Source organism: Delphinus delphis, chromosome 10 (genome assembly GCF_949987515.2).
Source record: "Delphinus delphis chromosome 10, mDelDel1.2, whole genome shotgun sequence".
Classification (NCBI taxonomy): Eukaryota; Metazoa; Chordata; class Mammalia; order Artiodactyla; family Delphinidae; genus Delphinus; species Delphinus delphis.
Genome location: NC_082692.2, coordinates 94,326,502 through 94,352,155, shown reverse-complemented (window position 1 = coordinate 94,352,155; position 25,654 = coordinate 94,326,502). Strand labels below are relative to the sequence as shown.

Genomic DNA, 25,654 nt, shown 5'->3' with positions numbered 1-25,654 from the left:
CATAACACTTCTCTGTCCACTTCTAGAATTTTCTAAAGCCTGACAGAACATCTGCAGAGAGAGGATATCATTCCAAGATAATCGACTGCAAGTTGCTAAATTAAGATAAAAATGTCCTTAACCTTGAACAGTTTTAAAAGAGATTTTAGATGAAAGGAGCCCTCCAGGGGGTTGTATAATTATATAATTGTACCCTTTCTAAAAGGCTACTTACAGATACATAATGTTTCCCCTCCATTCTTTAAAGTAAAATATAGGATAAAAACATAGTTTGGGGATAATATTTGTTTGGGACAGCAGGCACTGCTAATCAGTACCACTCTCTCCTTATTCCTTACTATCAGAGCCCTGGTTTAGGAGACCCCATTATCCTTAAGGCTAAGGTGGCCAGTTTAAAATCCGAGCTGATGAGATCTAAGTGCAAGTCTGCTGACCGTCTGTGGTAAAAAATTTGCTCTCTGCTTTAGACACTGCCTTTTTTTTCTTAATTTCTTTTTTTTTTTTTTCCTTTTCTTTCTTCCTGCCCCAATTGTTGGAACACTACTGGAGATTCTGGGGTCACTTTGAAGCTATGTGGACGTGCTAGAGATGTGGAAGCTGGAAGAGGGAAGCAACCCAGTCCCCTGGTGATGCCCTTCAGCAGCTGGACTAACGCTAGAGGGACTATCTCCAAACTTCCTGCTACCCGTGGAAAGTAAGGTAAATCACTCATTCACTTTCTGTTACCTACTAACTGATCCAGAAATCTAACCTCAGGGTTCTAGAACCCTTCTCAGTATCCCATAGTCATACTCGTGTTCCGGACTCCTGATCATCAGACTTGCTTATAGCAGATGTATGGGGAGGGCTGGTTCTTCTGGAAGCCCTCATACTTCCTCCCCTATTCCCACCACACACAAATAATGATCTTTATGTCCACTCATCCTTCTATCTACACTCAGAGGCCAGGGCCCCCAGGAAGGCTTCACTGACAACACTTTACTCCTCTCTATGTGCAGAAAGGGTAGAGGTGTGGGCTCTGGAATCAGACTTCCTAGACTTGAATTCTTAATCTGTTACTTACCAGTTTAGGACTTGGGCAAAGTTACCTTCTCTGGACACCCCTGTAAAACAGGAACACTAAGTAGCACCTATGTACCTTACTGAAAGGATTAAATGAGCAAATGCAGGTAAAGTTCTTAAATTTTTTTCTTGGGTCAATCAATTCTAGCTGCTATTGTTACCTTTGGCTAATTCAGGGCAGAGTCCCTTTGCCCTCCTTTGGTTCTCTGGACCCGTCTCATTCACAACACACACAATCGCATACTGCAGAGTTTTGAAAGGTGGTTCTCAAAATGTGGTCCCTGGGCCAGCAATATCAGCCACACCTGGGAACTGGTTAGAACTCTGGCACTGGAGCCCAGCAATCTGTGTTTTAACAATATTCTCAGGCAAATCTGATGCACACTAAAGGTTGATGACAACTGAGAACATCTGTCTCAGACTCTCCTGGAGGCATTCACCAAAAATAGAGTTACAGGACCTTAACACCTGATCAGCTGGAGAAGGGGTCTAGTAATTGCCCTGGTTATCATGCTTGTCATGATTTTTCAGCACATAAATGTTTGAGAATCACTGCCATTTTGAATGTGTGTTTCACTTGTCTGCTTTTCCAGTGGACTTTACTTCCTTGCAAGGAAGGTTTGTGAAGATTTGTTGTTGTTGTTTGCATTATTAGTTTTATTATGCTAATTCTAGAATCTCTAGTGCATAGTGCAATCTCAGGCAGGAAGTAGTGGCTCATTAAAACAGGTATCCCAAAAGTCTTAGTAGAACTTCAAGATTAATTCCTTCAGGAAGAGGTAAGATTGTCATTAGATGCAGATTGTATGATACTATATATAGAAAACCCTGAAGACTCTACATGAAAACCACTACAACTGATAAACGAATTCAGCAAGGTAGCAGAATACAAGATTAACATACAGAAATTGGTTGCATTTCTTTATACCAACAATGAAATATCAGAAAGGGAACGTAAAAAAACAATGCCTTTTAAAATCACAACCCCAAAAATAAAATACTTGGGAATAAACCTCACCAAGAAGGCAAACACTTATATGCTGAGAACTGCAAAGCATTAATAAAGGAAAGTGAAGATGATTCAAAGAAATGGAAAGACATCTCATGTTCTTGGGTTGGAGGAATTAATATTGTTAAAATGCTCATACTACCCAAAGCAATCTACAGATTTCATGTGATCCCTATCAAATTACCCATGACATTTTTCACGCAATTAGAACAAATAATCCTAAAATTCATACGGAACCATAAAAGACCCAGAATTGCCAAAGCAATCCTGAAGAAAAAGAACAACGTTGGAGGCATAGCCACCCCAGACTCAGACAGTACTCCAAAGTCACAGTAATAAAAACAGCGTGGTATTGGCACAAAAACAGACATATGGATCAATGGAACAGAATACAGAGCCCAGAAATAAATCCACACACCTCAGTTAATCTTTGACAATTAATCTTTGACAAAGGAGGCAAGAATATATAATGGGAAAAAGACAGTCTCTTCTGCAAGTGGTGTTGGTAAAGTTGGACAGTCTTATATAAACCAGTGAAGTTAGAACACATCCTTTCACCATACACGAAAATAAACACAAAATGTCTTAAAGACTTAAACATAAGACATGACACCATAAAACTTCTAGAAGAGAACATAGGCAAAATATTCTCTGACATAAATCATACCAATGTTTTCTTAGGTCAGTCTCTCAAGACAATAGAAATAAAAATGAAAATAAACAAAGGGGACCGAATCAAACTTACAAGCTTTTGCACAGCAAAGGAAACCATAAACAAAATGAAAAGACAACCTACAGAATGGGAGAAAATATTTGCAAATGATGCAACCAGCAGGGGCTTAATTTCCAAACTATACAAGCAGCTCATACAACTTGATGACAATAAAAGCAAACAACCCAATCAAAAAAATGGGCAGAAGACTTAAAGAGACATTTCTCCAAAGAAGAAATACAGATGGCCAATAGGCACATGAAAAGATGCTCAACACTGCCAATTATTAAAGAAATGCAAATCAAAACTACCATGAGGTACCACCTCACACCAGTCAGAATGGCCACTATTAAAAAGTCTACAAATAACATATGCTGGAGAGGGTGTGGAGAAAAGGGAACCCTCCTACAACACTGTTGGTGGGAACGTAAGTTGGTGCAGCCACGGTGGAAAACAGTATGGAGGTTCCTCAGAAAACTAAAGATAGACCTACCATATGATCCAGCAATCCCACTCTTGGGCATATATCCAGACAAAACTATAATTCAAAAAGACACATTCACCCTGATACTCACAGCAGCAATATTCACAATAGCCAAGACATGGAAACAACCTAAATGTCCATCAACAGATGAATGGATAAAGACGATGTGGTACATATATACAATGAAATACTACTCAGCCATAAAAAAAAGAATGAAATAATGCCGTTTGCAGCAGCAACATGGATGCAACTAGAGATTATCATACTAAGCAAAGTAAGTCAGAAAGAGAAAGACAAATACCATGATACCACTTATATGTGGAATCTAAAATATGACACAAATGAACCTATCTATGAAAAAGAAACAGAATCAGAGACATAGAGAATACACTGGTGGCTGCCAAGGGGGAAGCAGGTGGGAGAGGGATGAACTGCGAGTATGGGATTAGCAGATGCAAACTGGTATATATAGATTGGCTAAACAACAAGGTCCTACTATATAGCACAGGGAACTATATTCAATATCCCGTGATAAACCATAATGGAAAAGAATGTGAAAAAGAATGTATATACATATGTAGAACAGAGTCACTTTGCTGAACAGCAGTAATTAACACAACGCTGTAAACCAAGTATACTTCAATAAAAAATAAGTTAATTAAATTTTAAAAAAGATTAATTCCTTCAGAAGAACAACTACTCCACACTCACAAAAAAAAGCACCCTTTGAAAGTTTAAATTTTTGAATTTCTTTGCCACTTCCTTAGTTTTGATCATCTTGGACAATTTATTTTTAATATTGACTTTAAAAAAAAAATTGTTTCAGTGTTTGCTATCCTTAGAGAGACAGAAACAGATAAGTACAACTAAATACTTATTTTTCAAAAGTCTCAAAAGTATAAGGGAAATGAAAGTAATTATATCTTCAAATGATTTTGGGGTATGTTTTTAATTTCACACTTCTGATACTATTGAAGATTAAAACTGTATTAAGACATTTGAGACATGCCGCATTGGTATTAAATGAATTTAATTTTGCGTAAAGTGGTAGAAATATTTTCTTCAGCAAACATATCTGCAGATATAAAATCACAACCATAAATCTACAAAAAAGCAAGCTATTGAATGAAATCTGATTGGTTATTTCCCTGCAGTATGGATCTGCTAATAATTTAATTTACTACTTGCTAACAGAAGCCAAAATTTAAATATACATATATATATGTGTGTGTGTATATATACATATCTTCAATTTTAAATCATTCATATATATGAACAAGTATACATACACATATATAACAACTGTTCATATATATATATATATATATATATATATATATACACACAATTTAAATTAAAGAAAGTACATCTGGTGGCCTATTTTTTCCCCCACGATTTCTAAAGAACACCATATTCTACTCTAGGCAGTGGAATGTCAATCCACCTTAAGGGTTGTTCAATGAGCATATCTGAGAAACCACTGGTTTAGCCAATGATGTACTTATTGAGGGAGGCCCTAGTGCCACTGTCAAGAGCTTATCCACAGGAGAGATAAGAAGGTACTTGTTTGGTTTGTGAAAAGAAGGAGTAGTGAGGAATGGCAGGTAGCTGCAGGCTGATGACACGTGATGTCCATATACATGTAGAACCAACACACCCATAATTGCACCCATTTTCCATACCCAAATCCAAAGCCTTTATATCATTAATCCCAGGCAAAAATGGTAAGATTCATGTGTGTTACTATCCCACGGCTTCAAGATGCCTATAAACTCATATGAGTATGTCTTAGTTTTATCAGTGGAGGACAAACCAGGCTTCTATCACCAAGCCCCATTCCATAACAGGCAAACCAGTCCAAGACTTCTCTGACTGCTGCAGGGGAGTCTATGGAAGGGGCGCTCACTCCACTGTGATGCCTAAAATGCCTTTGCACAGAGCAAACATTCAATACACGCTGAGTGAATGAATGAGTGAACTGGTGTCATAAAACAGGCTTATTTCAGGGAAATTCCATTCAACAGGCTGGCATTCCTTCCTACCCATCTTAACTGTTAAGCTTGCAATCAGACAAAAATTTAATTATAAAACGTTAGAGCTGAGGAAATTTTAGAAACTGTCTACTCTCCAGAGGTATACAACTTTAATTTAGTGGTAAAAATCACTAGGAGTGATTTAGGAGTCTATCAGACCTGAGTCCAAATTCCACATCTACCATATTTTAGTGAGCAAATAACTACTTCTGAGGCTCTGTCCATGTATGCATTATGGGATATCATAATAACACATACATTAATTGTATGACTATCAGGGGATGAAATGACACAACCCATTTGCCATGGTCGGCTAAGTAATTTGCACCAAGTAAGCACTCGAGACATTAGCCAATATTAATAGCGGAGAGATGAAAACAAAACTCTGGGACTGATGCCTACCCTAGTGGCCCCAGTGGTCATAATGACTTTCTTCCATTCAGCCTGCTCTCTTCTCACTAAGACTAAGGAAGAGAAGATGAACAAATTAGGAATAACAATTTGAAAATGGTTTTATACTCCTTGAATGAATGGAATTATAATAAAATGATTCATGAGTTCTGAAGAAATATGATGAGACTTTAGATCTTTATGTTAGTTCTCTACAAAACCAATTTATGGCTCTAAGATGTACCTTCCCACCCAGCCCCATCCTTACGAGGATCGAATATCATTGTAAATGGAAAAGTCAACAACACATAAGCAACAAGCTAAGTTACAAGCCAGTGAAGTCTCGGAGGTTTGATAGAGAAAATTCAGATTTATCATTATATGTAAAAATAAGATGATATGAAGAACTCAATCTAAAAAATATTACCTGGAGATCTATAATCTCTATAATAGTGCTATGAAAAGTAAACAGCTAGAAATCTATCTAGATGGTTTTCCTTATAAGAAAGCACTTTCTCTATAACTTTTAATGTACTATTGATGAGAACAATTCAACAAAATTCAAATAAATATCTGCAGATGTCCTACAAGAAGAAAAGCACAGAGTTAGATGCGACAGGGGATAACTGGACTTCAGGATGAGTAAGACCCTATACTTGACCTCAGTAAATTAACATGAAATACAGTGGATGAGTCATGTACAGAATGTCAGAATTCTAAAAGGCCAAGCTAAGTACCAAAAGGAACATGTGGGGATTCTTAAGAAGGAAATAAAAGATTGGTTAGTTGATTACGAAAAGGCAGAAGGGAGTAGGTTCCCTTTGGCTGCTCTTTGAAGAGATCACTTCCTTTCCCCCCTAGTCCTGAGGCTAGGGTGGCATGGGCAATAGAGGAATGTGGGGATTGAGAATCATTTCTACTCTCACCAGAGTGGCTGGAAGCAGATTTTCTTACCAGGATGTAGTAGTATGCTAATATTTAAGGGTTCTTGAGGTCAGAGAGAAGGGTTTGAATACTCCGGCTCCATCTCTTGCTGTGGGTCAAGTTTCTTACGTTTCTTGCTGTGGGTCAAGTTTCTTACCTCTCCAACACCTCAGCGTCTTTATCTGAAAATTGGGGATGATGATAATGTCTCCCACCTGAGTGTGAGAACTACATGATACAGTGCATACGCAGGGCTGAATTTGGTGCCTGGCACACAGAAAGTGCTCAGTACAGCAGGCGAGTGTAGTGACAATAAAGGCAAAGATGACGGAGGTAGTCCGGGTGTTGCCCCCAGAACAGGCTCTGACTGGGAGAGAGTTAAAGCACCTTTGGGTTCATGGGGGTTTATATATAAGCAACGGTTGATCGATGTGAGCTGGTTGTCCAAACGATTATGTGCAATCTAAGAAAAAAATGGGCCTCGGATTTGCACAGCTACTTAATAATATTAGCAGTGGTAGTAGTCAAAGAAGCTAAATTTTATTAAGTGTTTATATGCCAAACAACGTGCTGAACGCTTTAAAAGGATTTACTCACTTATTACAGCGAGGCTATACGCTAGGTCCTGATAATGTTACTCGTCTCTTTCAGATGTTGACTGAGCCTCAGAGGGGTTACAAAAGCACCTAAGATCCCGTTGTCAGTACATGACGGAAATGAGTTCAAATCCAGCCTGTCTGACTTGTTCTTAATCACTAAGGTATGAAATTAAGCATGTTGCCCTTTGCCTGATTCTCCTTCTGAGGCCTGAATATTTCACTTAGCTCCCTGAGTGCAGAAGAGAGAAAATTCTCTCTCCTTGACCGAACTTGGCATCAATATCCAACTCCCCTTCTCAGAACGGGTTGCTTCAACGAGCAGCAATGAATGCCGGGTCGTGGACCAGTCACCTTGATGACTAAGAGTCAGACACTAGGGAAAGAAAATGCTCTGTGACAATCCTACCCTTGTACAGAAACAAGACAGAAATTGGGGGACAGGGCAGAAGATAGTGGAATAAGGCATAGGAAAAATAGCACCTGGCATCGTGACAGTAATAATAATAATAGTAGTAGTAGTAGTAGTAATAGTAATAATAATAGACTTTACTATGCTCTAGGCATTGTATTAAGTGTTTGGTGTAAGTGACTTCATTTTAACATTGAAAACAAGTCTATGAGGATGAAATATTATTAACATCATTTTATAGGCAGGAGTATTGAGGTGCAGGTAATCAGGTAAATTGCCCAAGCTCATATGGTTAGCAAGTGGAAAGCAGAGATTTGAACCAGAACCTACACTCCTAACAATTATGCTATAACCATTATGCTGAAGACGTAAGAATTCCAGTGGTCTTTCCCCATAACCCACTCCTGCACTCCAGACTTGAATAGTCCAAGATCAAGAGAGAGCAAGCTTGGAGGTGCCACTCTTCAGTGAGTTTCAATCATTTCAAAACGGTGTATTTGCTAACAAGATGCACTTCCTGTGATAATCTTCTCAACCAGGTATCAAGAAACAGGAAGCAAAGATTCAAGTAACAGTATGTTCCTACTTATGAGGAAGGTGGGACAGCATAGTTGACACTGGGCTTAACTGTTCTGGGAAACGTGGTCCCAGTAGGCATACACGCTGGTACATTTTCCCCACCTACCAAATACAAAAGCAGTATTTCATTTCCATGTTGCTCTTCAAAGTTCCACCTCATTCGTGCCTGTCATTCATCCTCTGGCCTCTTCCTGTCTCCATTTCTGTACAGAAAGGTGCTGAGTCTCTGCTCTCGGATACGAAAAGGGTGTGTTAGGAGAGGGAGCCATGGTACCTCGATGTCTTTTTTTTTTTATCTTAATTCTATTATGCCAACTCCACTGAACTTAATTAGAGTGAATACAGAATTACACAATTACCCTCTGTTCTATTCTTCAGATGTTATATTTTGATAAAATTTACTACATGCTGCTCTCCCCTTGAACACCAGATGAACACTAGAAATGGATGTGTGTTGACATAAAATCTGTTATAATTACAATTAAAGTATAGCTTACATAATGATAGTGTTAACATAAAATTATAGATGTGTAGAGACAACGTGGTCATGCATTTTTTAGTATAAGTACATGCTTAGACCAATGCCTGTTAGCGGAATGAAGATGGAAGAGAATTTTGGTTAAGCCACAAAGGCTGTTTAAGGACTTGCAGATAGCTAAGGGGAACTCAAAGACCAGTTAGATAATATTTCCCCTGCCATGTTTTTCAATTGCAAAGTGAAGGGAAGATGTGAAAGTAAGTACCCCTATGGAAATTACAAGTGCATTTTTTTCCTTGAATACCTGGGTAAATGCTTAAATTCTAATGTATATCAGTGATGCAAATTTTCAACTGAGTTTGATAAATCATAAAATAATAATTATACATATATGTATATAAAATTGCATGGAACTAGACAGTTCAGAGTTACTTCTAATTAAAGAGGTACCCTATGACAACTAACTTAAACCTTACAAAATATGGTTCCAAGTACCCTATCAGAGTGAAAAGTAGGAGACTGAAAGGTTTATTGTAAATGTTTGTAGTCACGGTGTCTTAATTAAAACTACTGTGTCACAAATACTATTAAAATAATTGTGACATTTTATTCACTTTTACTGCAAACAACAAAACAAACTATAGGTATTTTTTCATTTCAGGTAATTATTTTAGCTAATAGTTATTAAATGTTTTGAGAAGACAGAGTGCTAATTGCATTACTTCATTTTATCTTTAAAATAGCGCTTCCATGTAATTATTCTTAATATCTCCATTTTATGAAAATGTATCTCTAGTTTAGACCTTTCTTCAGAACTGCAGACTTGTGTATCCAACTGTGTACTCAGCATCTCTACTTGGACGTCAAGAAAACATCTCAAATCTTATACCTCCAAAACTGGTCTTTAATCCCCCGAACATGCTGTACCCCAAACTTTTTCCATCTTAGGTGACAGTAACCACACCTTTCCAGTTCCCCAGGCCCTAAATCTCGAATCCACACTTGACCCCCTCTTCCTTTCCATTCTTGCACTCAATCTACCACGAAATGCTGTCACAACCTTCCCGATGTGCCACTTCTGAGAATTACCAGCCGCTAGCAGCCTGGTGCAGGCCACCAACATAGACCTCGAGGATCCTGTAGTCGCCTCCCGAGATTCTCCCTGACTCCACTCTCTCCCCACATCCTCAAGGCCACATATAGAGTTGTGCTTTTCAAACAAGACACAGTTCATGCCACACCTCGGCTAAAATCCTGCCCCTGGCTGCCTACATTTAGAGTAAAAGACACAATGCATGTGATGGCCTCCCAGGACTTACCCAATCCATCCCATCACATATCCGACCTCCAGCCCTCCTGCTGTCTCTTCCTCCCCACTGACTAAGTCAGCCAGGGTGGCCTCCTTGATATTCCTCCAAGCTGCCCGGCATATTTCTGCCTTAGAGTTTTGGGACTGGTTATTCTTGCTCCCAGGGAGTGGTCTCCGCATCATACATTCTGACAACTCCCTCACTTCAAGTCTTTGCTCAAATGTCAACTTATAAAATCCACCCTGACTACCCTATTTAAAATCAGAACCTACCTGTACACTCCTCCAGCACTCCCAACCCAAGCCTCTTCAGTGAGCTTCACATCCTTTTCCTTATCCCGTAGCGCCCATCAACTTGTGACAAAGTATAGAATTTATTTATAACATCTGTTTCCACACGAGAGTGTAAGGAGGGAGAGAACATGCAAGAAGGAGCACGCAAGCAAAGGCTCTTGTCTAATTTATTCATTGATACGTCCAAGCATAGAGAACAGGAAGATGCTTGATAAATAGTCCTGAAAAAGATACAGATGAGGAAACTAGTAGTAAAGCTCAGAAAGTTTAAGTAACTTCCTCAAGGTTCTAGAGCTAGAAGAGGGTCACAGTAGAATTCACACTTGGGGATGTCTAACTTGAAATCTCTTAGCCTCTCTGCTATCTTTTTTTTTTTTTTTTTTTGCGGTAAGCAGGCCTCTCACTGTTGCGGCCTCTCCCGTTGCGGAGCACAGGCTCCGGACGCACAGGCTTAGCGGCCATGGCTCACGGGCCCAGCCGCTCCGTGGCATGTGGGATCTTCCCGGACCGGGGCACGAACCCGTGTCCCCTGCATCGGCAGGCGGACTCTCAACCACTGCGCCACCAGGGAAGCCCCTCTCTGCTACCTTAAGTCCATGCAATTCAGGATTTGTTTTAATCAGTGCTATGGAAATTCTCACTCCACTGAATAGTATCACTAAAGTGTTCTCTGTCTAGATTTATATATATATTTTCCATTTAAACAAAGGAAACAGAAGAGGGGAATTCATCATGGGTTATTGCGGTAATTTTACAGCAATTTTAGCAATAATGACATTTAAGTATAGTGATATTTAATGATAGCATAATAATAATAAAATAATAGCTCTTAAATGTATTGAAGACGAATCGCATGCTAAACTCGGTGCTAAAATATTTCCATGTATATTTTGTGCAAAATCCTTATGAATATTCTATCAGTTGAGATTTATGTGTAACTCCACCAGGCATACTTCTCTTACTCCGCTTTCAAAGATAAGGAAATTGATGAGAAGTGTGGTAACTGTTTGATCAAGATGAGACTGGTAATAAGTTGTGAGTATGAATTTAAATTCAGGTCTAACTCCAGAATTTGATTCTTAATCCCTACATGAAAATTCTGATAATTCCTTTGATAAGAGTATGTTTTCTCCTGGAAAACATCCCCCATTATGTCTGCCTGTGCTCATACCTTCAGAACACAGTCAAGTTTGAAACATGATAAAAATGTTTAAATAGTGTGCTTTAATAAATGGAAATATCTTCATCTAAACAATAACACAAAAAGGCAGGCTGAGCCCTTTGAAGTGGCTTCGTTGCTATCTTCCATCCAGAACAAGAGAAGGAATCAACAGCTGCAGAGTAAAGAAAGCATGAAACCCAGAGATGGAGGATTCTGTAAATGACCAATTACAAGACTATGAAGCCACACTTTCATAGCAAGAGGCAAAATATTCCATTAAACTGAAAATTCTTCTACCCCTCACTCCAAGGCCCACACAAGCATTAATGTTGCATTTATTAGGACGTATTTCCTGTGCTCTATCACTTGACTTTCAGCAACTGTATTAATCCAGTCCTTTCGCTTTGCACATATATCTGAATGATGGATTCCATCACTGGAGTTTTGTAGAAAGAGTGGAGTGAATGAAGTAAAGTTTGGGAAGAGCCATCATAATCCATAATGATGGGCACTGAATCAGGACAAGAAGAAACCTCTCTTCTCATTTACTTGAATGAAAATTCTACTATATATTTATTGCCCCTGTACAGGGCCATCTGTTGAATAATGGAAAACAAGCATCTTTCATTTGGAGGTAAGATTTGTGTGCTCAAGTTTCTATGGGCCTGCAGAATTAATCTTGTTTTAGAAATGAAATAAAATGTAATTTCTTACTGTAAGTAGATGTGGTTAAGCAACTGGCAACTTTGATGTCTTTAAATCACTGCAGTTTCGGGGTAGACAAATCTATAATTATTTCAAGCACTTCTTTATTGGTGCAACAATTGAGCAGTGTACATAGTGGTCAACAACCTGGGCATCGTCAGACGACTTAAGTTTGAATCTAGACTTTGCCACTCACCAGCTATGTGACTTTCAGCTATGAGAAGCACTTTCTTCAGCTTTACAGTGTGGATTATTACATGCCCTTTGCAGAACTACTGTAAGAACTAAATGTATATGGGCACAGTGGCTCATAGTAAGGGCCCAAATTAGTACTGTGGTCACTACTAGTAGTACTGAAAAGAAATTAGAACTTCTATTCTCATAAAGTGGGATATGTGTCCCTTTATCATTGTAATTTCATATCATTTTACTTTTGACCTTATAATTTAATAGCTTAATCCAAGAAACATTTAGCAGTAAATATAATCGAAAGAAGATTACTTGTCAAACATGAAATACTGTAGTATCAAGTGTGTTGGCACAATACTCTTCTCAGATAATTAACCTGTAAAAATATGTTATTGTCTTCTTTTTAATTAAGCACATTGAATATATATATTTACTGTGCCAATTGGCGAAAGGTCCATTAATTAATCAGTCTAACTATATGTTGCATAAACGTCTTCTAAACATAATCGTATATGTATTTTATTTGCTGGGAAAATGTGTTTGAGATTGTTCTTTTCTGCCTATTTAAAGGAAAAGAGGGTGAGAAGTAGAGTTAGGCTTAATGTACTTTGTACTCCATTATGCCATGAAAACGCTTCTGTGCCCTGGAGACAACAACAAAAGATTTGCTTTAATGACAAGAATCAAGTATGTTCTAAAGCTTCCAGGTAGGAGGAGTATAGGTTGCAGTTTATATCAGAAGTCTTTGCTCTCTCTCTCAATTGCGTCTAGATGGGAAAGATGTGGTCACAAATGCTTCAAGGTGATATAGTAAACGTTGGAAAGAGGGGGGTAGGAGGCAGAGTTTTGAATATCTCAGACCTGAGCTAGAAGGATTTTATTTAAAGAAAATAGCAGATATGATTTTTCTCTTAAGGAATGCCAGTCAGCAAACCTGACATTAATGTAGGAAATTAGCTCTTTTAGCTATGATGCTTTCAAATGCACATGGCTGAAAACAAATTCAAAATAGTCAAAGGAAATTTAAAAACAAAACCCAAACAACAACAACAACCTCAACAAACAAATACTAGAAATTCAGGGATGCAGCCATATTCAGATACAGTTGGATCTGGAAGTTCCAGAGTATCAGCAGGGTTCCAGCTCTCTCTCCATCGCTCAGCCCTGCTTACCTCTGCAAGACTTTATTTTACAGAAAGTCTCTTCTTGTGCTGCACGGTCACTGGGAGTCCCAGAGTCATATCTCCCCAGCTTAGAAATTCCAGAGAGAAAAGACAATTCTTCCATTTTTCTCAGAGAGAAAAGTCCTGGGGAGGAGTCTGATAGACTTAGCCGAGGTCAGATGCCTACACATGAGCCAATCACCTGCTTTACTGGAGTTCAGTCCCTGGGCGACTCATCCCCGGGGCCCGTGAGGAGGCAGGGTGGCATTATCTGGCAGTTCTCCAAGAAAAGCCTGCTGTTTTTGTAAGATGAAAGGGGAGAGGACATGGATAATGAAACCTGTATCTGCTTCTGTAAAATCCACAGAATCTTACTCCCTGCCCTGTGTCGATGACCATGCAGTAAGCTGACCCAGGAGGTCATTTTTCCCACAACAGTCTTCATATATATGACTAAGGAACACACTGGTAAAAGAATATGGGACAAAGTCTGAGTATGAGAAGTCAGCTAGACTGATATTAACTAAAAAAGCTGTGTGAAAATATCCTTAAAAATTGCCCCCAACTCACTCAAAGTCCAAAGTTGGAGCTGGAAATACAATGTCATGGAGTTTGGATAAGAACAGGTTTTCTCCAAGCTGAACTATGACACAGAGATTAGAGACTTCTAGAAACTATACTTTTTCAAAGAAAAAACATCACATGAGAAAAATGAGGCCTAGAAAAATTAAATGACATAAGGTAACATAGCTAATTAATGGCAGGACTGAGACTAGACTATACTTTGTGTAATTGGCTATGGTCTTTTAAATCCATGATACAACGTCTATATGTAACAAATTTGTTAAACCCTAAATGTTTATGAAATTTAAGTAATCCATTATCTGAATTATTCTTGAAGAGAAAACATCCAAAGACTTCTTAATTGTATGAGTATACATACATAAAATACACGTGGAGGTAACTTCAAATATAGTATGTGTCTGTCTCTATTCCTTCCCTCTCCACTCTTTTTAAAAAATGCCCCTTTAAAAATTGCCCACTCACCATCTGTTAGGTAAATTTGCAGAAACACAGTAAATGTGGAGACAGAAATTGTTATAGATACTATTCCAAATGGCACTGACACCTGTATTTATGAAATTTTTAAAAGGGTAAGTTAGAGTTGTTTTTTTTTTTTTTAAAAATCCCACTATAGTAACACCACATCATCCTAGGTGCCCAGTTTTATCCGGTTACATAAGATGGAGAAAGAGAGAGAGAGAGAGAGAGAAACAGAGAGAGAGAGGAGAAAGAGAAAGAAGAAAGGAAGAAAACCAAGTACTTATGTATAAAGTGTTGCTGCCAAAGTTTGAGATTATACTCAAGCATCAATGAACAGAAGGAAAACACTTACAAGTTTACGAATGTATTTCATTTATGGTACGAGGGACACAGGTTTAGATTTGCAACACGCTCCCACAAGGGTCAAATTGACCACTTTTTTCTATCTAGTTGCTCTTGAGAGAACAAAACAATTGAAACAGATGCCATTCAATTCCAAGTCTATAGCTTAGACCATGTCACTGCACATGAAATATTGTTCATTCAGAGTCAGCACATAGCAAGAGTAATTTATACCCTCAGAGTGTTTGCTCTCAAGTCAATAGCAGAGAAGCCTTGAATAAAAACGTTCCCATTACTTTCCATTGTAATATACCTTACTTATAGCCCATGAAACAGTGGTCAGGGGAGATTTATTCTTTGGACACCATATTATATAATCTCTCCACTTTAAGCCATCCCCCACTCTGCGATTATTTTTTAAATATGTTACTCGTAGTCAATATTAATTTACATTTAATCTTTCTTAGCATTAGGAGAGTATTATTTTGTACAGGCTCAGAAACAAATCTCCCGAAATTCCTCCCTGATGCTCCCTTCAGGCTGAAAATGCATTGCAGGGTGGCTGCAGTGACTTAATTCTAATTGGCAGAGCCCTGGCCACACACTAATTTCATTAGCCTCAAACTCCTGGATTTGAAAGATCCACTGAATATGATTCCTGTCCTCTGACATGTCACTTACTAACCAATTCAGTGTGCATACAGAGGAGAGAAAGGACTTGCTCAGCTCTGGCCCACCGGCAGGCAGATGAGAATGCCCAGTCAGAGACACTGTTTACATCTGAGTGGTCATTCTTGCCCGGGTCCTCATTTTCAGGAAGGAGCTTCAATCCAGGCTTTGCTGGCAGCTGCAGCGTTTGTTACATCCATTGCTAGCTCCTTGTTCCTTCCTGCCCCCCAGTGCTTAGCATCCCCCATTTCAGTCACTAAGTCTTCCTTCCCCCAGCCTAGAAGCTTACCTCACCATAAATTTTTATCTCAAATGATAGGTTTGGCACATTCCCCACAGCACCCCACAGGGACTGGGGAAAAGAAAACTCAGATCTCTGGAGAGCTAAGAATTCAACCATTTAGAGGAGTTTCTTTTATACAGGACAGTCTTCATTGAGCTGAACCCTGCAATCCCAGAGAAGATTCACCTACCCGTTCTTTTCCTCTTTCCCTAAAGTGACTGTGCCTTTGAACAATGGGTCTGTGTTCCACTATTCTCTCTATTCATTTTGCAGGTTTACAGAGGCTGGGAAACTGGGGACTGGACTTACATGCCAGGATCTTCTAAGATCACACGCAAAAATAAGGCTACTGGAAGAGATTGTTGGAATCTATCTCTGTATATTTGAACATGGGCAGTGGTTAACCAGGATGCTCACACCAAGCTTATATCCAGCTTGCAGCACAAGCTACAAGTTGGTGCATCCCTCCTACTACCAGCCTCTTCTCAATAAATGCAGGTGAAAACTGGGGGCTCTTTTCCCTCAGCTGTTCAATCCAACATGAATAGCTGCAATTTGCAAATTAGAGGAAAATGACAGTGTTTTCTCTGAATGGTTTTGGTCCCAACCCACACTGCTAATGCTGGCATTCAGTTCCTTTCCTTCCCAGCCCAGGGAACGGGGGAACTAAGCATAAGGCAAGCGTTTTCTTTTCTTGCAAGTGCCTCAGATCCACACACCAGAGAAGGAATCAGCTCCCCCTGGAATCTTTTTCAGCAAACACAATCCTTCAGCCTAGTCTGCAAGCTCTCTCTTGACTTTAAGATTTTACTCTTTTTTCGACAGGCAGGCCCATCTGCAGTACTGCCCAAGCTCCAAGTGAAGGCACCAAAATAATTTTAAAAATGTCAAACAGCAAATGTGCCTTCAACCCCCAGAGCTCCAGTAAAAATACTGTGAGGTGCCCCTGTGGTTCTCAGGTGACCTCTGGCCTCATCCTCCCTGCAGCGCTGCCTCCTCAGGTTCTCTAGTTTAAGCTCAGAGGTAAAGGAAGTGCTTCTGGGTTTTGCTTACAACAACCCAGGCTCTTCCTGAAAGCATTACCTCAAAGCGAAGGCTGCCCGGAGGCACTTTTGGCCTTGCAAACATCTAGAGATCTCCATGGTGGCATACTAAAAAGGTGCTAGGGATGCTCAGAGGCTCAGAGGGGCCATACCAGGCTGCAGCTTTAGACAGGCACCCCTCCTTCTGGCACAAACACAAACTTCATACTCCTGGGTGCTGATGTAGTGACAGCTTGAATCTCACAAGGAGTCCCCTCCAGAAACCCAACGTGCTTCAGGAAAGGCACTTGAGAGGGAGCCAACTTTTTAGCTACGGGGAGCATAAGGGTCAGCCAGAACATCTGGAGAAGGGACTAACTGAGCTTGGGTCCTACCAGGCAGGGAGAGAGCTGGGCATTAGGAAAGGATCACTTCAAGATAGAGATGAACAAAAAACTTGGAGATAGGGGTAGAGAAGGAAAAGAGGCAGAAATTGAAAGGGAGAACATAAAAACAGAGAGACAAAAAAAAAAAAAAAAAAAAAAAACAGCAGGGAGAAAGAGACACAAGGAGAGAGACACACAGGAAGAAAGACAGAGAAACAAGAGAACCCATAGTCACCCAGACCCTGAAACTCAATTTCTTCATCCAGAAGCCATCCATCTATACCCAGGGCGGCACAGGAGCCGTGGGGCCGAGGCTGCGGGAGCAGGCGGTGAGAGAGCACTGCAGCACCGCCCACCGCTCAGCTGGCCCGATCCACCGTCCTCGCATCTTCCGCCGTCGCCCGCCTGCACCCGGAGCTGGAGGACCGCCCGGCCTTGCTCAGCGCACCCTACTGCCTCCCTCCAGGCGCCTTCTTGTCTGGCTCTGAGAATCGTCCTCAAAACCCAGGACTGGGGTTGGGGGCTGCGTTAGGGAGGTCGTGGGAAAGAATGGGCACAGGGTGGGTGCAGAGAAAGCGATTGTGTTTCGCAGTTAGCATGAGCTCACCTCCGGGCTCTGAGCTGGCAGGAGCAGAAAGCTGATCGCCCGGCTCCTGCCAGTGGCCGGATCGCAAAGGCAGTTTAGACGGTGCAAACAACTGCCCAGAGCAAATCACCTGGGGGCACGTCTGCGGGTGGCTTCTCCCCGCTTGAGGACAGTCCCCACGCCTTCCGCCCCATGCCCTCGCAGAGACAGGTTACAGGTCGCGAAATCCAACCCGAGCGAAATGGGCAATTCACGTCCAAATGTAGGTGAAGACCTAGCCTTCGGTTTAAGAACTGCCTCCCTAAGCTCTTCTCGAAATTTTCCAAGGGAGCTGCAGCTTGTCGGGCGGCTTGGGGCAGGGAAGCTGGGGAGTTGAGAAATGCCTAGTTTCTAGGCGTCTTCTCATCTTTCATATTCCTTGCGCCTAACTGGCTCTCACAGGAGCCCGGCACTTTTACAAGCCTGTTTTGGAACCATATTTCACTCTAATGCAAACCCATTTAAATCATCGCCTTGTTTTTCGGAGACTGTTTCTTGTTAATGGGGCCATAAATCCAGAATGTCAAGCCGGATGGAGTGGAGCGCGGACAGGGAAGAGATGGAAGGGAAATGAATCAAGCAGGGCAAGTACCTCCTCGGGTGAGGTGGGAGGGATTCGGCAGCATCTCCAGGGTGGAAATGAGCGAAGGCTGACCAGACCCCGCACCCCTGGAGTCCAAGCCAGCCTTCAGGATAAAGAGCGCGGGGAGCTACGGCGCGCTCTGCCCCGGAGGGAGCGCCCCCCTACCTGGAAAAGCCTCAGGATGTTGGCTACCATGATGGAGACCGAACTCCCCGAAGCCCCAATCACTCCAACTACTTTCTCGGGCTTGACGAAAACCGGAGGCTCGCCGTTGGTGCAGCGCACTTCGGAGGTGTCCTTCTGGATGAGCGCCTGGACGAAAGTGAGCGACTGTTCGAGCGCATAAGTGTCCCTGGAACAAGTGTCCAGGATCCGCGCTCCCAGCGTCACGTTGGGCAGCAGGTTGGGATCGCTGTTGATCTGGTCCAGGGCGTAGAGCATCGCTTCCAGTCTATGGATCCCGTTCTCCCTCTTGATGTCGCCGCAGGGCACTCCGCTGGGACCCTTCGCGTGCACCGGGAACAGCCCCCCGAGGGTGACGTCCCCCTCGATCCGAATGGAGTGCGGGGCGTACATCTCCTGGCCGCGCGCCGCCGCCGCCAGCGCGCACAGGAGCACCTCCAGCACGCAGCAGGGGAACTTCATCAAAGTCAGGGCGCGGAGCAGCTTCCCCAGCTGGACCATGCTGCTCCCGCGGCTGCGGTGGTGGCGGCGGCACTGGAGGGGACGGTGGCGGGCTCGCCGGAGTCCTGGCCCCTTGGGGTGAGCTCCTCCGGGGAAGCCCAGGGTCTCCTGCGGGCGAGGAGGGTGGGAGCGCCCGGGGAAGGGCAGCCGGCGAGGGTTGGGGGTCCCGCGGCGCCTGCCAGCTTGGGGCGCCGTGCGCTCTCGGGTTCCCTGGCCGGCGCACCGCGCTCGAGCTCGCGCTCGGTGGCTTGCAGCTCGAGCTCTCCAACAGCCCAGCACTGGGGAGAGAGCGCGGATGGCTATCGCTTTAAATGCGCGTTCGGCTCCCTCTCCACCTCCGCCCACTCCCTCCCACCCTCGCTCGCTCTCAGGCTCTCCCCACCCTTCCCAGCGCCCGCCCTCCCCACGGTTTTGCATCATCACGCAGGGAGGGGCTGCGTGCTGAGGTAAGGCGGGGGGAATGGGTGGGCGGCTGTGGGGGGGGGGGAGTGCCTCCGATTGGGAGTTTCGAGGTCCCCAGGGAATCTGGGGATTGCAGGTCGCAGGCGAAGGCTGAGCTCCTGCTTCTGTCTCAGTGTAGAAGCCGCTCGCTCGCCCGCCTGCACCCACACGCACATTCTAGGCACAGGGTGGCATCAGCCCCGGACAGGGCGGTTCTATCTGGGGCTGACTACTTCCAACCCTGAGGTCCGGAGCCGGGGCTGTCAGCGCCGGGAGAATGCGAGGTAGTCGGAAGGTGATGCCGCCAAGCATGAAGGGTAGTAGGAAGACCCCAGTCTCTACTGCTAATTCGTCTGTGCCAGTTTTTCCTAAGAAAAACACACATACACACAGGAGCCTGATTTATGACCTCAAGAACCTTTACGCAGAGACTTCTCCGGGGCCAGGCACTGGGCTAGCCTGTAGGGAAAGACGCCAACAAGAAATGCTGGGAATGGAAATGCATCTTTGGTCTTCAGGGGTTACTGTGGCCGGAGCCGGATGAAGTAACCCTGGTCTCCAGTAAATCTGTGGCGGATTCGTTCCTTTTCTTCCTTTCATCGCAAGAGATGGCACAACTGAGAACTCTGCAGAGCGCACTTTCTTCTCTGGCGCTGACAGGTGTAAGGCTCCCTCCTACCCATTTCCAGAGATGCTTTTGGGCTGATGTCAGGTTTCCTCGGGCAGGAAATAGCAAGAAAGAGGTGACAGTAGGAGGAGCAGACAGAAATCTCCCCATCGATCCAGTGATCCAGTGGTCCATTCTTTTTTTTTTTTTCCTGGCTGAAGATTTGGGGGGTTTGGGGAGTGGAATCAGGATGCCAGAGCAGGTTGTAGTGCAGTTAGGAAGCTGTTTTTCAAAGGTGTCCCCTCCTGCAGGTCCAGCCCAAACTTGGCCCATTAAAGCAACAAGTGGCCCTAGTTCCTACACAAGGAAGGGCAATGTATCTGCCCTTGGTGCCCACGTGTACTGTTTATGGAGGTCTCTACTCTTGCTGAGCCTTTCTGTTGGAGTGCAGCGAAACTGTCTTATACAGAATTGAGGGCACAGAGAAAACCAAAACAAGACTATACTTTCTGTTGTAATGTTAGTGTACTAAAGAAAAATGTCCTTGCACATAAACAAAACAACACACACACACACACCCCTAAAAAGTCAGAAGTTGGGAAGTTGGTTGTCTCTTCCACCAACCACCTGTATGACCTTGGAACTTCTGTTCCTGTGCCTGAGTTTTACTTTGCCCATCTGTAAAATGATGAAATTGAATTGAATGTTTTACAGGTTAACTTTTAACTTTCAAATCCTCTGTTGAAATAGGCCATGCACCTTTGGCCATGGTGTTCTTTTTAGACCAATATCCTTTGTTGCTTTATGTGTAGGGCACCCATTTTTTGATACCCAAACAACACTTCAAACATTTCCTGGTACAGAGAATTTTTTTCTTGTTGACCACCCATTTATCTTCCTTCTAGGGAAAGTCCAGTCCATCATTTTCTTTTCAGACATGTCCCTCCTCCAGGTTTCAATACTTAAGGTTTGAGGAGGAAAATAACCTTCTGGCTACAGTGTTCAAGGAAGCGAATAGAGGCTAACAAGAGTTATGCAGGGCTAATCCCTGGACTTCTGCTGGAGTAATGAGGTTGATGACATAGGGTTACCACTGTCCAATAGACAATTCGTGCCGGAGTTAAAAGAAAAAGGAGCCGCCTTCCTCTAAATGCTTTATGTATATCTTTTGGGCAATGTTACACTATTTGATTTTGTAAACACATACCATTTTACTGCCACCTTCAAGAAAAGTGATGTAAAAGCTATGCGAAGCTACCCCTGTATACACTGTGATCATCCATCACTCATAGATGTGATGCCCTGCTATATAAGTGCACACCTTGTGCAACCTTATGCTGTGATGCGCCCGCCCCTTCCAGCCAGCCCTGGAGCTGCGGGGGTACTCGCAGCTGGGAGCCAGCTGTGCCAGAAGCTCCCACATAAACAGGGAAATATTTGAATCCCATAATGAGAGATACCAGAGAGGAGAAAAGGCAGAGAGAAGAAGGGGTGGGGAAGAGAGAAAGGGACCTGGTTAAAACATGTGAACTCCTGGATCCACATGTGCCTGAAAGATTGCCTGTTTTTTTTTTTTTTTCAATTATACAGTATTTTATTTCTGTTGCTTGAAGTCAAAATACCCTCTTGTAACTCACCTGTTCTGCTATTCAATACACTGGATCAAAAACGCTGGAACAAGTGAAATAGATATCCTGGTAAGGCAGCATTAGCTAATTTGGAAAGAGGGAAAGAAGCAAAGCAATAGAAAGGCATCCTTGGGAACACAAATACTGTGATCCTAGGATTTAGGCATCAGTACCTCAGGCTATATTTGATGGAGACTGTATCCTTATTTAGTTTTTAATTTAAGGCTATTAGGCACTTGGTGCCAAAAAATATATTTGAAGAGCTGTGTTACAAGTAATAACACTTGATTTTTCACCTGCCCATGGGAAGATCTATGTTCTCCTCTTCCATTTCCAGGTCACAGCTTGCAATTGCTCAACAAATAGTTCTTGGCTGACTGTTGAATGTTGCCTTATTCTGTGTTCTCTCTTCGCTCTGCTCATTCTCCCCAAACATCTGGCAGCAATCATTATCTTCTTTTTGTTGCAGTCATCTGTGTGCATGTTTTATTTCCCTTGCTAAGCTGGAAGATCCTTGAGGGTAAGGGGCTAGGTATTATTTATCTTTTTATCCCGGACAATGTTCAGAATGGTGTTTTGTACCTAAGAAGCACTCATGTGTTGAATGAATCAGAACTGGTTTGCCATTCCCCACTGCCTTTATCTCACAGTGACAGAAGCATAAAGTGGGCAGAGCAGAAACGACAGCAAATAAACTGTCCTCTTAGTCACAGAATGCAGTTTCTAGAACTTAAAGAATTAGATTTTGAAATAATTTTGTTTTACAAAAATTGCATAAGATTGAAACACTCTAACCTTAAAGCTCTCGATCAACTGTAAAGGAGGGCTTTAATTGGCTCTTCCTGAGTCAAGTGTTTATTCCTGGGCTGAAACTGGGGCCATTGTCATAACAGAAAGTGTGATTTGTTACCAGAGAAAGAGGAAAGTGGCGCTGGGCTTGCAAGATATTTGTATCATCAGCCAGAGGGCATAGGATCTGGAACTTAATAGGTGACACAGTATTTGTTTGAGATTATATGAATGAAAAATCTTTGTGTAAGAGTGATTAATCTAAAACTTGGCCAGTCATTGTCCTAGTGTCATATTAAATTGCAGGAGAATCTAGTTTTAGGCACGAAGATCATAAATATAAAATGTGTTCCCAGGCTTGGTTCTGTGTAGTCAGTAATCTGTACTCACCCAGTCATTAATAAAAATGAAAGTTAAGGACTCAGTCCTAACTTATATGCTTAGCATTGTATTTTGTTAACAATCTCAGTTTTATTTTCTTTGTTCTCCCCTGTCCATCATCTTCTGCAGAAAATAATGTCTCCACTTTCAATTCCCTGTCTATTCAAATCCAATTTGTAATTTATAAAGTTGTCCTCCTTAAGGGCTGCTGCTTCTGCCACAGTAATGTACTCTGGCCATTATTATACTCTTCCATCTTTCATGTAGGTCTCCATCCATAGGTTTTGTTTTCATAGCTTTTTTTTTTTTTTTTTTTTTTTTTGGCGGTACGCGGGCCTCTTACTGTTGTGGCCTCTCCCGTTGCAGAGCACAGGCTCCGGACGCGCAGGCTCAGTGGCCATGGCTCACGGGCCCAGCCGCTCCGCGGGATGTGGGATCTTCCCAGACCAGGGCACGAACCCGTGCATCGGGTTCCATGCATCGGCAGGCGGACTCTCAACCACTGCGCCACCAGGGAAGCCCAGCTGCTGCTTTTTTTTTTTTTTTTTTTTTTAACACAATCTTACATTTGTATTGCATTACTGGGTCAAGGTCACTTTTTTCTTGGCGGGGGGTGGGGGGAGAGAGAGAGAGAGAGAGAGAGAGAGAGAGAGGAAGAGAAAAAAATTCTATCTCATCTGTTGTACTTTCCTGACATATTTACTTATAGTAGATACCTTGTGTCAGTTACTCCATCGATTTCCTACTTCCATCTTTTTAAGGAGCTCTGATTTTGTACATTCCCTAAGTTGGTAGGGGCGGGAATGTTCCTGATGTTCCTTTGGTAACATCATGGGCTAGCTATTCCTCTGGGAAACAACCCCTCTCAGTCTGTAAGAGTTGAGATGGAGCTGTTAACCTTAATGCCTCACCTATCCAAACTCAGGTGTGGACACACATCTAGTGTTGGCAAAATTGAGCCCTCCTTTCCCCCTGCTGAGGCTGAAGAGTTCAAGGATAGGTAAAGAACCTCAGATGTTATGTACTGACACTTGCATAAGGCAGATCTATTCCTCTTGACCTCTTATCTAGGAAGACAGAAATGGGGGCTTCCAGTAGCTGTCTTTTCCATCACATGGACAAACCGCAACTGAGAATAAAATCAACACACGTAGAGAAGCAGATCAAATATACAGAGAGAAAAGGAGAGCCCTGATGAGTCATCTGAGACTCTGGATCTGGCAATGGCTGAAGCTGTATTTGCCTTGGAACATTCCACTTGGTCCCCCAATATATTCCATCCCTTGCTTAAGTTAGTGATTCATTTCAGTTGAGTCTCTCAAAACTGAGGATACTAATTTAGATTGTCATTGCTTAAAGATAAGCAGATAATTTTTAAAAATACCTCCTGATTCTTAGATTCCTGTGAGCATGAACTATAGAAAGTTTAAAACTCTATGACATGGAGTGTGGTAGTAGTCTTAGAGTCACCTCTTAACATGAATCCAGACCTTGAGCATATGATATAAAGCTCCAAATGACAGTGACTGCAAATGACCAGTTGAGTGGGAAGTAAGATTAAAACTTAAGAAGGCTGGAGTATAACTGTGAATTTTTAAATTGTCTTAAAATCACAATTTATGTTTATCTCATGATAAGATGAAAACAGGAAAACAATGATCTGAAGTCTACAGGATTCAACAAAAGCAATAAAAAGAGAGAAGTTTACAGCAATACAAATCTACCTCAGGAAACAAGAAAAATCTCAAATGAACAACCCAACCTTACAAATAAAGGAACCAGGAAAAGAACAAAGTCCAAAGTTAGTAGAAGGAAAGAAATAAGACAAGAGCAGAAATAAATGAAATAAAGACTAAAAAAAATTTAGAAAGGATAAATAAAATTAAGAACTGGTTCTTTGAAAAGATAAAATTGATAAACCTTTAGCCAGAATCATCAAGAAAAAAAAGAGAGAGGACCCAAATAAATAAGAAATGAAAGATGAGAAGTTACAACCAACACCACAGAAATACAAAGAATCATAAGACATTACTACAAACAATTAAACACCAATAAACTGGACACCCTAGATAGAAGACATGGACAAATTTCTAGAAATGTTACAATCTCTTAAGACTGAATCAGGACTAGAAAATATGAACAGACCAATCATCAGTAATGAAATTGAATAAGTAATAAAACACTCCCAACAAATAAAAGTCCAGGACCAGACAGTTTCCCAGGTGAACCCTATCAAACATTTAGAGAAGAGTTAACACCTACCCTTCTCAAACTATTCCAAAAAATTACGGAAGGAGAAACACTCTGAACTCATTCTATGAGGCCAGCATCACCCTGGTACTAAAACCAGTCAAAGACACCACAAAAAAAAGAAAATTACAGGCCAGTATCACCAATGCACATAGATGCAAAATTCCTCAACAAATTATTAGCAAATCGAATTCAACAATACATTAAAAGCATCATACACCATAATCAGGTGGGATTTATCCCAGGGATGCAAGGATGGTTCAGTAACAGTAAATCAATCAATGAGATAAACCACATTAACAACCTGAATGCTAAAAATCATATGGTCATGTAGTATAGGTTTTTGTATGTGTGTGTCAGACGTATAGGGTGTGATAGTTCACCTATCTAAACCTAGTAGTAAATCTAAACTAGTAGAG

General features: G+C 41.9%; 1 protein-coding gene across 5 annotated transcripts in view; it reads right to left on the bottom strand.

Annotated features, from left to right (window-relative positions):
• Window positions 1-19,413, bottom strand: part of GRM7 (glutamate metabotropic receptor 7) — an 859,725-nt gene extending 840,312 nt beyond the window's left edge. For all 5 annotated transcript variants that reach the window (XM_060022949.1, XM_060022947.1, XM_060022946.1 and 2 more), the window contains exon 1: window positions 18,621-19,413. In XM_060022949.1, the coding sequence (XP_059878932.1) occupies window positions 18,621-19,139 (519 nt within the window). In that variant the 5' untranslated portion in view covers window positions 19,140-19,413. The remainder of the gene's footprint in view (window positions 1-18,620) is intronic.
• Between the last annotated feature and the right edge of the window lie 6,241 nt (window positions 19,414-25,654).